Source organism: Rhyacophila brunnea, unplaced genomic scaffold (assembly GCF_057557595.1).
Source record: "Rhyacophila brunnea isolate RB1 unplaced genomic scaffold, BYU_Rbru_1.0 scaffold_15, whole genome shotgun sequence".
Classification (NCBI taxonomy): Eukaryota; Metazoa; Arthropoda; class Insecta; order Trichoptera; family Rhyacophilidae; genus Rhyacophila; species Rhyacophila brunnea.
This window is the reverse complement of record NW_028232806.1, coordinates 4,657,903-4,670,480: the sequence shown is the minus strand read 5'-3', so window position 1 is coordinate 4,670,480 and position 12,578 is coordinate 4,657,903. Positions and strand designations below refer to the sequence as shown.

At 31.5% G+C, this 12,578-nt stretch overlaps 1 protein-coding gene across 1 annotated transcript in view; it reads right to left on the bottom strand.

Annotated features, from left to right (window-relative positions):
• The window catches only part of Dgk (diacyl glycerol kinase 1), a 70,844-nt gene that overhangs the window by 26,332 nt on the left and 31,934 nt on the right, over positions 1 to 12,578 (bottom strand). Inside the window, exon 4 of the mRNA XM_085943256.1 lies at positions 1,166 to 1,318. Coding sequence (XP_085799382.1) covers positions 1,166 to 1,318 — 153 coding nt within the window. The remainder of the gene's footprint in view (positions 1 to 1,165; positions 1,319 to 12,578) is intronic.

Below are 12,578 nucleotides of genomic sequence, written 5' to 3'. Positions count from 1 at the left end.
TCTTCGACTAGCTCTTAATTATCTTATTAAATTACACACTCAAGAAAAATTACCGCTTATTGGAGCGCCGTTGGTTTATTTCTATACACTTTAACTTATATTTTTAAAGTAACAACTGTCACTCTGACGTTTAATCGTTTGTTTACGTAAGGAATTGCAAATGGCCGTCAATAATAAATTCGTTGCCTAAACAACGGAATAATTCTACTATCAAACTTGCGTTTGTATACAGCTGACTGATTCGCAGCTAACGTCATACTGTCGCGCACTTTCGTAACGGTGTGCGCGCGCAGCTCTCAATTTCACTCTCTACCAAACGCCCCAAAAGATGTATAACTTCAAAAATGTTGTCATACAGGACTCGAAACTGTATCCATCGGATTACGACCACAGAACAGATAATAAATAGTACTCCGATAGGCAATATTCAAACACTAAATTTTGATGCAGGGTTTTGAATGTATGAGTGTCCTACGAAAATGAAACATATTATGCACAAACAATAGTGTGTATAATACACCAATATTAAATGCGCAATGCATAAACCGAGAGCAATTGTCAGTAATTCGACGTATGACGTATTCTTGACACATGTTTAAGTTTATGCCGGATTATTCCTTACTCGAGATGGAAATTGTTAGTTCAATAAAATAAAAGTTTATTAAATTAGTGCAAGTACATTAAGACTAAAATTTGGAAAGATCCTGACGCTGTCTAGCAATCAAGGTAAGTATCAATTATTAATAGTATCTGTACATTTATTCAAACCACAAAAGTCAGTAGCTAAAAATTTTGCAAAAATTCACGTGAAGCGATTAAATTGCATGACTATTAATTAATATAGTCTTAATTAGGTAGGGTACAAATGGCTAAATCGGTAAAGCACATTAACCGGAATCCGATTGATGTAGTTTCGAGCCCTGTCCGTCGTCATATATGTTTTTCAAGATTTTTCGAATTTTTGAGATGTTTCCGAATTATGTGTGATATATAAAGAATGTTACATTCTTAAAAATAGTGATTTATTCGTTGAATAAACGATATTGTTTATTATGATAATATAATCTTCCATTTTTGTTATTTTTTTAATTCAAGTGAAAATCTAACCAAACGATTTTAGTATGAAATTCTCGAAAATTATGAGGAAATCCTAATACTTAGGTACCATTGTTGACTAATAATGAATTATTAGACTTTCTGGAAGAGTTTCTGGACATTTGGCTGTGGTTTGGGCTACTACAGTCAGGCGTCTTCTTCTCCAGCACATCCTGGCAGGAGTAGCTGGTGTGCATCACCGTCAGCACCGGATGAACACTTCCTAGAATGGATACAATGCTCAATTAAAATTCTGTAAGCATTAAAATCTATGTTCCTCTCCATTTCCATTTGAGACTTTTTAGTAGACTATTATACAGCATACCCTTGTTTATTACCGTATCCAGTTATTTTATCTTGTTATTATGGCTAACATGCACAAGTAACATATTCCCACGAACCAGATGTGTGGCTATTAGTTTCAAAGTCGGTAACTTACATTTTGCTTTTAAAATATTTTTCCTAATTCTGATTCTGTAAGTATTTTTCAGTCGTACCACAAATCGTCACAAAAAATCAAATCCAGCTTAGTTTGGTTAGTTTAAATAAAATTATACCCAAGATTGATTTTAATGTCATTTCAACATGATACTTTATTTCGCTACTAATTGCTTATTAATATTATGTTTATAAAAATAAAATATGCCCTTAGCAGTTCTAAATGTGCTTGACGGTTTTTTGTAATTTATTATCTCAAAATGGTGGAATATGGAGTTACCCACTTTGAAACTAATAGTCTCATACGGCGGTTGCTTTATCAGAAAATATAAAATATTGAAAAGATGCGTATTTTTCTCGATTTGACTGTAAAAAACCCCAATAAAAATGTGAACAATCCTAGCTACATAATAATTGTTGTGTTGCTATACCCCGTTTACGGGTTTGGGTCGAAATCCCGAAGGCCAAAATCCCGAAGGCCGAAATCCCGAATGCCGAAATCCCGAATGGCCGAAATCCCGAACGGCCGAAATCCCGAAAGGCCGAAATCCCGAATGGCCGGAATCCCGAAGGCCGAAATCCCGAAAAATAAAAAAATATAAACAATAATAATTTTCAACCAGCGGTACCCAAATAGGCGGCTCTTTAACTTGCGTGTGTAATTTACCGAGATAGTAAAAATAGTTTTATAAAAACTATTATTAATTATGGAATCAACCATAAAAATAATTTTCAACCAGCGGTACCCAAATAGGCGGCGCTTTTTCTTGAGTGTGTAATTTACCAAAATAATAAAAATAGTTTTATAAAAACTATTATTAATTATGGTATGAAGCATAAAAATAATTTTCAACCAGCGGTACCCAAATAGGCGGCGCTTTTTCTTGAGTGTGTAATTTTACAAGATAATAAAAATAGTTTTATAAAAACTAATATTAATTATGGATTGAAGCATAAAAATAATTTTCAACCAGCGGTACCCAAATAGGCGGCTCTTTTTCTTGCGAGTGTAATTTACCATGATAATAAAAATAGTTTTATAAAAACTATTATTATTTATGGATTGAAGCATAAAAATAATTTTCAACCAGCGGTACCCAAATAGGCGGCGCTTTTTCTTGAGTGTGTAATTTTACAAGATAATAAAAACAGTTTTATAAAAACTATTATTAATTATGGAATAAACCATAAAAATAATTTTCAACCAGTGGTACCCAAATAGGCGGCGCTTTTTCTTGAGTGTGTAATTTACCAAAATAATAAAAATAGTTTTATAAAAACTATAATTAATTATGGATTGAAGCATAAAAATAATTTTCAACCAGCGGTACCCAAATAGGCGGCTCTTTTTCTTGAGTGTGTAATTTACCAAAATAATAAAAATAGTTTTATAAAAACTATTATTAATTATGGTATGAAGCATAAAAATAATTTTCAACCAGCGGTACACAAATAGGCGGCGCTTTTTCTTGAGTGTGTAATTTTACAAGATAATAAAAATAGTTTTATAAAAACTATTATTAATTATAGATTGAAGCATAAAAATAATTTTCAACCAGCGGTACCCAAAAAGGCGGCGCTTTTTCTTGAGTGTGTAATTTTACAAGATAATAAAAATAGTTTTATAAAAACTATTATTAATTATGGTATGAAGCATAAAAATAATTTTCAACCAGCGGTACCCAAATAGGTGGCGCTTTTTCTTGAGTGTGTAATTTTACAAGATAATAAAAATAGTTTTATAAAAACTATTATTAATTATGGAATCAACCATAAAAATAATTTTCAACCAGCGGTACCCAAATAGGCGGCGCTTTTTCTTGAGTGTGTAATTTACCAAAATAATAAAAATAGTTTTATGAAAACTATTATTAATTATGGATTGAAGCATAAAAATAATTTTCAACCAGCGGTACCCAAATAGGCGGCTCTTTTTCTTGCGTGTGTAATTTACCAAAATAATAAAAATAGTTTTATAAAAACTATTATTAATTATGGATTGAAGGATAAAAATTATTTTCAAACAGCGGTACCCAAATAGGCGGCTTTTTTTCTTGAGTGTGTAATTTTACAAGATAATAAAAATAGTTTTATAAAAACTATTATTAATTATGGAATAAACCATAAAAATATTTTTCAACCAGCGGTACCCAAATAGGCGGCGCTTTTTCTTGAGTGTGTAATTTACCAAAATAATAAAAATAGTTTTATAAAAACTATAATTAATTATGGATTGAAGCATAAAAATAATTTTCAACCAGCGGTACCCAAATAGGCGGCTCTTTTTCTTGAGTGTGTAATTTACCAAAATAATAAAAATAGTTTTATAAAAACTATTATTAATTATGGTATGAAGCATAAAAATAATTTTCAACCAGCGGTACCCAAATAGGCGGCGCTTTTTCTTGAGTGTGTAATTTTACAAGATAATAAAAATAGTTTTATAAAAACTATTATTAATTATAGATTGAAGCATAAAAATAATTTTCAACCAGCGGTACCCAAATAGGCGGCGCTTTTTCTTGAGTGTGTAATTTTACAAGATAATAAAAATAGTTTTATAAAAACTATTATTAATTATGGAATCAACCATAAAAATAATTTTCAACCAGCGGTACCCAAATAGGCGGCGCTTTTTCTTGAGTGTGTAATTTACCAAAATAATAAAAATAGTTTTATGAAAACTATTATTAATTATGGATTGAAGCATAAAAATAATTTTCAACCAGCGGTACCCAAATAGGCGGCGCTTTTTCTTGAGTGTGTAATTTACCAAAATAATAAAAATAGTTTTATAAAAACTATTATTAATTATGGTATGAAGCATAAAAATAATTTTCAACCAGCGGTACCCAAATAGGCGGCGCTTTTTCTTGAGTGTGTAATTTTACAAGATAATAAAAATAGTTTTATAAAAACTATTATTAATTATAGATTGAAGCATAAAAATAATTTTCAACCAGCGGTACCCAAATAGGCGGCGCTTTTTCTTGAGTGTGTAATTTTACAAGATAATAAAAATAGTTTTATAAAAACTATTATTAATTATGGAATCAACCATAAAAATAATTTTCAACCAGCGGTACCCAAATAGGCGGCGCTTTTTCTTGAGTGTGTAATTTACCAAAATAATAAAAATAGTTTTATGAAAACTATTATTAATTATGGATTGAAGCATAAAAATAATTTTCAACCAGCGGTACCCAAATAGGCGGCTCTTTTTCTTGCGTGTGTAATTTACCAAAATAATAAAAATAGTTTTATAAAAACTATTATTAATTATGGATTGAAGGATAAAAATAATTTTCAAACAGCGGTACCCAAATAGGCGGCTCTTTTTCTTGCGTGTGTAATTTACCGAGATAATAAAAACAGTTTTATAAAACTATTATTAATTATGGAATGAAGCCCAAAAATAATTTTCATTTTAAATATCATTTTAGATGGGTAATAACCTAATCATAATTATCAAATGCGCTTGTAATACAAGCCTTGTATATTGATTATAGGTTTTATCGGAATTTGATTTCTGATGATGGTCAGTTCAGTGTGGTCTTATCTGAGAACGAAAATGATAAAGCTGTCTTTTATTAATAATTATCAGGTATACATAACATTTTCATTAGATTTGTTAATACGTAGTCATGTTCCAAACTCAATCTGTAAGTTTTCTTTCTTTTTTCAACCATGTCCGATCCAGGTTTATTTTTTTACGAGAAATGGATGTCAGCCACTTCCTCAACTCATTAGGTCCATACTCTGACTCATACACAAATTAAAAAGGCAATATGTGTACTTGCACAGACCCAGGATTCAAACCTGGGACCCACAAAGCTATAGGCCGACGCTTAAGCCACGCGGTCATTGTGGGAATAGTCTTAGTTCAATAAAAACAAATACGTGTAACTGACAAAGTTAATATGCATCATTTATGTCAGATCCTAACAGCTCACTTCCACCCTTCACCACTCTAAAACCTAGCATCCAATTAAATAACATTTTTTTGTATTTTAACTAATCAATATGTACGTTTCTTAAAACTCACAATTTAAAAAAACCGTCGTAAAATGTGCGCTCGTTCAACAGCCGTCTTTGATTATTATAGGTATCAGATTTTATCGGTATTTTTATCACTTAAATGTAGTGTGATAAGTTTGTTGAATTTAATAAAAATATTTTTGAATAAATCATACTTTCTATATTTCATTTTTGAAAATCGTGAAATCTCTTTTATTTATATCAAATCTAGCTTAACACTGGCGACCTTTTCGAGACCCAGGGTCGACTTGGACTAGTAATGATATGAAATAAATATAATTATGTACAAAAACGTTGAAGAAAATTTAATTTTATTGCAGTGATTCCAAACCTTTTTCATGTCACGGCACACTTTTCATATTATAATATTTTCGCAGTACATTGAAAAATACTTAACATGTTGGTTGACATATAACTTCATTCGGACTTTCAAATTATCGTTTTTTATCCATTTTTTAATTTAATAATTAATTTAACCACATCAGAGTTTTGACCAACTAGATTACTAGAGGGACATTTTTATATGTATCATATAATAGCGATTTCACATTGATTTTATTGAATTGGTAGCCATAAAATTTTTTCTGAATGATAGCAAATATAAACTCTTCCTTATAATCATTATCTTTAGTGACTTATTATGTCACACTGTTAATTGCATTTTTTTGAAATAATTCAATCAACATAAATAATATTAGGTTATTAGTTTCAAAGTCGGTAACCTTCATAAATACTTTTATTTATATTGTTCTTGACTCAATTTCTGTGAGTACAATTCCATCGTACATATGTATTTTCATAAAATATCAAATCCAGCTCCGATTGTTAGTTAAATAGAATTAAACAGGAAATCGAGTGCAAAGTTGAATACATTCATCAGGCTCCATTTTTTATATATATCAACTCTATACATGATTTTTTATTAATTCTTATGACGTTAAGGATATTTTATTTTACAACTCGCTTTTCCTAATTGATCATTAATATGTTTGCAAAAATAAAATATTCTATTTGTAGTCCTAAATGTGCTTGACAGCTGTTGTTTGCGAGTGTCTCAAAATGGTGGAATATGCAGGTTACCAACTTTGAAATTAACAGCCTCATAATATGCAAAGCCAGTGCTGCTATATTCCACAAAAAGAGTGAACTTTCAACATAAAAGATAATTCACCAGGGAGAAAATGCTAAAAAATGATAAACATTCATCGAAAATATAATATGCTATGGCGTACATATTTTTCACAGTACAGTTTTTTAATACCAAATAAAATTGCGCCACAAGCGACATCTTTACTTTAACATACTAGTAGTATAAAAAAAATGTGGGAAAAGTTTATTTTTCCTTTTTTTCAGAATTTCTATGATTTATAAAGAAAATAGAATGAAATTCTGCAGTATATTTCTTAATCGTTTCCGATACCCGTTTGGAATCACTATTCCATGGTCCTACCAAAGTTTTTGGTTATAAACATAATCTAAAAATGTGCTTCATATGGATTTAATTATATGTATCCATTAATTATTTTGTTCATTCGATAGTAAGTATGATAAATTGTATGAAGGGTTGCCAACTTTTATTCAGATGAATGAAAGTTGAGAGCCTTTTTAGCTCTTCTGTGAATGTTTTTTTCCGGGACATTTAAGAAAATTATGTGTTTTGAGATAGAAAATTATTTTCTTACTTCATTCCATAATTAATAATAGTTTTTATAAAACTGTTTTTATTATCTTGGTAAATTACACACGCAAGAAAAAGAGCCGCCTATTTGGGTACCGCTGGTTGAAAATTATTTTTATGCTTCAATACATAAATATTAATAGTTTTTATTAAACTATTTTTATTATTTTGGTAAATTACACACTCAAGAAAAAGCGCCGCTTATTTGGGTACCGCTGGTTTAAAATTATTTTTGTGCTTCATTCCATAATTAATAATAGTTTTTATAAAACTGTTTTTAAATCTCGGTAAATTACACACGCAAGAAAAAGCGCCGCCTATTTGGGTACCGCTGGTTTAAAATAATTTTTTGCTTCAATCCATAATTAATAATAGTTTTTATAAAACTATTTTTATTATCTTGGTAAATTACACATGCAAAAAAGAGAGCCGCCTATTTGGGTACCGCTGGTTGAAAATTATTTTTATGCTTCAATCCATTAATTAATAATAGTTTTTATAAAACTATTTTTATTATCATAATAAATTACACACGCAAGAAAAAGAGCCGCCTATTTGGGTACCGCTGGTTTAAAATTATTTTTATGCTTCAATCTATAATAAATAATAGTTTTTATAAAACTATTTTTATTATCTTGGTAAATTACACACTCAAGACAAAGCGCCGCCTATTTGGATACCGCTGGTTGAAAATTATTTTTGTGCTTCATTCCATAATTAATAATAGTTTTTATAAAACTGTTTTTATTTTCTTGGTAAATTACACACTCAAGAAAAAGCGCCACCTATTTGGATACCGCTGGTTGAAAATTATTTTTATGGTTGATTCCATAATTAATAATAGTTTTTATAAAACTATTTTTATTATCTTGTAAAATTACACACTCAAGAAAAAGCGCCGCCTATTTGGGTACCGCTGGTTGAAAAATATTTTTATGCTTCAATCCATAATTAATAATAGTTTTTATAAAACTATTTTTATTATTTTGGTAAATTACACACGCAAGAAAAAGAGCCGCTTATTTGGGTACCGCTGGTTGAAAATTATTTTTATGGTTGATTCCATAATTAATAATAGTTTTTATAAAACTATTTTTATAATCATGGTAAATTACATACGCAAGAAAAAGAGCCGCCTATTTGGGTACCGCTGGTTGAAAATTATTTTTATGCTTCAATCCATAAATATTAATAGTTTTTATTAAACTATTTTTATTATCTTGGTAAATTACACACTCAAGAAAAAGAGCCGCCTATTTGGGTACCGCTGGCTTAAAATTATTTTTGTGCTTCATTCCATAATTTATAATAGTTTTTATAAAACTGTTTTTAAATCTCGGTAAATTACACACGAAAGAAAAAGAGCCACCTATTTGGGTACCGCTGGTTTAAAATTATTTTTATGCTTCAATCCATAATTAATAATAGTTCTTATAAAACTATTTTTAATATCTTGGTAAATTACACACGCAAGAAAAAGCGCCGCCTATTTGGGTACCGCTGGTTTAAAATTATTTTTATGCTTCATTCCATAATTAATAATAGTTTTTATAAAACTATTTTTATTATCTTGTAAAATTACACACTCAAGAAAAAGCGCCGCCTATTTGGGTACCGCTGGTTGAAAAATATTTTTATGCTTCAATCCATAATTAATAATAGTTTTTATAAAACTATTTTTATTATTTTGGTAAATTACACACGCAAGAAAAAGAGCCGCCTATTTGGGTACCGCTGGTTGAAAATTATTTTTATTCTTCAATCCATAATTAATTATAGTTTTTATAAAACTATTTTTATTATTTTGGTAAATTACATACGCAAGAAAAAGAGCCGCCTATTTAGGTACCGCTGGTTGAAAATTATTTTTATGCTTCAATCCATAAATATTAATAGTTTTTATTAAACTATTTTTATTATCTTGGTAAATTACACACTCAAGAAAAAGAGCCGCCTATTTGGGTACCGCTGGTTTAAAATTATTTTTGTGCTTTATTCCATAATTAATAATAGTTTTTATAAAACATTTTTATTATCATGATAAATTACACACGCAAGAAAAAGAGCCGCCTATTTGGGTACCGCTGGTTGAAAATTATTTTTATGCTTCAATCCATTAATTAATAATAGTTTTTATAAAACTATTTTTATTATCATGGTAAATTACACACGCAAGAAAAAGAGCCGCCTATTTGGGTACCGCTGGTTTAAAATTATTTTTATGCTTCAATCTATAATTAATAATAGTTTTTATAAAACTATTTTTATTATCTTGGTAAATTACACACTCAAGAAAAAGCGCCGCCTATTTGGATACCGCTGGTTGAAAATTATTTTTATGGTTGATTCCATAATTAATAATAGTTTTTATAAAACTATTTTTATTATCTTGTAAAATTACACACTCAAGAAAAAACGCCGCCTATTTGGTTACCGCTGGTTGAAAAATATTTTTATGCTTCAATCCATAATTAATAATAGTTTTTATAAAACTATTTTTATTATTTTGGTAAATTACACACTCAAGAAAAAGCGCCGCTTATTTGGGTACCGCTGGTTGAAAATTATTTTTGTGCTTCATTCCATAATTAATAATAGTTTTTATAAAACTGTTTTTAAATCTCGGTAAATTACACACAAAAGAAAAAGAGCCGCCTATTTGGGTACCGCTGGTTTAAAATTATTTTTATGCTTCAATCCATAATTAATAATAGTTCTTATAAAACTATTTTTAATATCTTGGTAAATTACACATGCAAGAAAGAGAGCCGCCTATTTGGGTACCGCTGGTTGAAAATTATTTTTATGCTTCAATCCATTAATTAATAATAGTTTTTATAAAACTGTTTTTAAATCTCGGTAAATTACACACGAAAGAAAAAGAGCCGCCTATTTGGGTACCGCTGGTTTAAAATTATTTTTATGCTTCAATCTATCATTCATAATAGTTTTTATAAAACTATTTTTATTATCTTGGTAAATTACACACTCAAGAAAAAGCGCCGCCTATTTGGATACCGCTGGTTGAAAATTATTTTTATGGTTGATTCCATAATTAATAATAGTTTTTATAAAACTATTTTTATTATCTTGTAAAATTACACACTCAAGAAAAAGCGCCGCCTATTTGGTTACCGCTGGTTGAAAAATTATTTTATGCTTCAATCCATAATTAATAATAGTTTTTATAAAACTATTTTTATTATTTTGGTAAATTACACACTCAAGAAAAAGCACCGCTTATTTGGGTACCGCTGGTTGAAAATTATTTTTGTGCCTTATTCCATAATTAATAATAGTTTTTATAAAACTGTTTTTAAATCTCGGTAAATTACACACGAAAGAAAAAGAGCCGCTTATTTGGGTACCGCTGGTTTAAAATTATTTTTATGCTTCAATCCATAATTAATAATAGTTCTTATAAAACTATTTTTAATATCTTGGTAAATTACACATGCAAGAAAGAGAGCCGCTTATTTGGGTACCGCTGGTTGAAAATTATTTTTATGCTTCAATCCATTAATTAATAATAGTTTTTATAAAACTGTTTTTAAATCTCGGTAAATTACACACGAAAGAAAAAGAGCTGCCTATTTGGGTACCGCTGGTTTAAAATTATTTTTATGCTTTAATCTATCATTAATAATAGTTTTTATAAAACTATTTTTATTATCTTGGTAAATTACACACTCAAGAAAAAGCGCCGCCTATTTGGATACCGCTGGTTGAAAATTATTTTTGTGCTTCATTCCATAATTAATAATAGTTTTTATAAAACTGTTTTTATTATCTTGGTAAATTACACACTCAAGAAAAAGCGCCACCTATTTGGATACCGCTGGTTGAAAATTATTTTTATGGTTGATTCCATAATTAATAATAGTTTTTATAAAACTGTTTTTAAATCTCGGTAAATTACTTCTTCTTCTTTGCCCATATCCGCCCCTTAACTGGAGCATATGGACACCACGCGGCGCCTCCAAGAATCCCTGTCGCTCGCCAGTCTTCTTGCTTCGTTCCAGGTCAAACCAGCATCCCGTAGCTCCGCCGTATACACTCTGTAGATTGTATTTAGCGGCCTTCCAGGACGCCGGAATCCGGTCGGCTTGAAGAACAGGCAAGCCAGGTTAAAGTTCTCTTCTGGCATCCGCAGCACGTGGCCGAGCCAGGTCCAACGTCGCCTCTTCACTTTCAGCGTGATGAGAGGCTGCTTGGTACGTTCTCTTATCTCCTCGTTGCTCCTAAAGTCATACCACCGCACACCCAGTATTCGTCGCAAACATCTGTTTTCGAAGCTCAGTATACGGTTGCTCTGAGCCTTCGTAAGGTGCCATGATTCGCTACCGTAAAGCAGCACCGTCAGAATGCAAGCGTCGAATAGGCGGCATTTGGTTTTGACCGAGTACAATCGTGAGTCCCAGACATTTCGCATCGAGTTGAATGTTGCTCCAGCCATTCCCATTCGGATAGCGAGCTCTTTCTGCAAAATGCCATCTCCCGTGATGTGTACCCCCAGGTACTTGAAGCTGTCGACGCTCTCGATGCTCTGTCCATCGCTAATCAGAGGGAAATCTGGATCAGGACAGGTGCTATTGCACAAGACGTTGGTTTTCTTCGCGTTGATTTTCAAACCAACGCGAGAGGAGTTGTTATGCAACCTGTCGATTGTCTCTTGAATGCCCTCGATTGAGTTGTCGAATAGGACAGCATCATCGGCGTATTCCAGGTCGCATAGCTTCACCGTGGGGGTAACAGGTATGCCTCGGTCGGGTGGTATTGACTTCCGTAGTATGAAGTCAAAGAGAATGATAAAGAGAAACGGTGCAAGGACACAACCCTGTCTGACTCCGGTCGTGACCCCGAACCATTCCGTGACAGTGTCTCCAATTCTGACACAGCATTCGCTATTCTCGTGCAGGCTTTTGATTATGGCAATGATCTTGGGAGGGATCCCGTATGCTCCCAGTATCATCCAGAGGGAGGGGCGGTGCGGACTGTCGAAAGCCTTCTCATAATCCACAAAACAGCAGGCCATCGGACTGTTCAACTCATGGCTCTGCTGGAGAAGACATCGAAGGTTGTGGATTTGGTCTGCACACGCTCGACCAGGTAGAAACCCGGCTTGGTTTTTCCTGAGGACGTGCATTATTGGGTCCCTTATTCTCATCAAAATGATGTTTGCCAAAATCTTTCCCGGAACACTGAGTAGCGTAATGCCTCGGTAATTGTCGCAGCTTAGAGGGTCACCTTTTTTAAGAAGTGTGATGATTTCACCGTTCACCCAGTCCCTTGGGCAGCGCTCTTCTTCCCACACCTTTGTCATCAGATG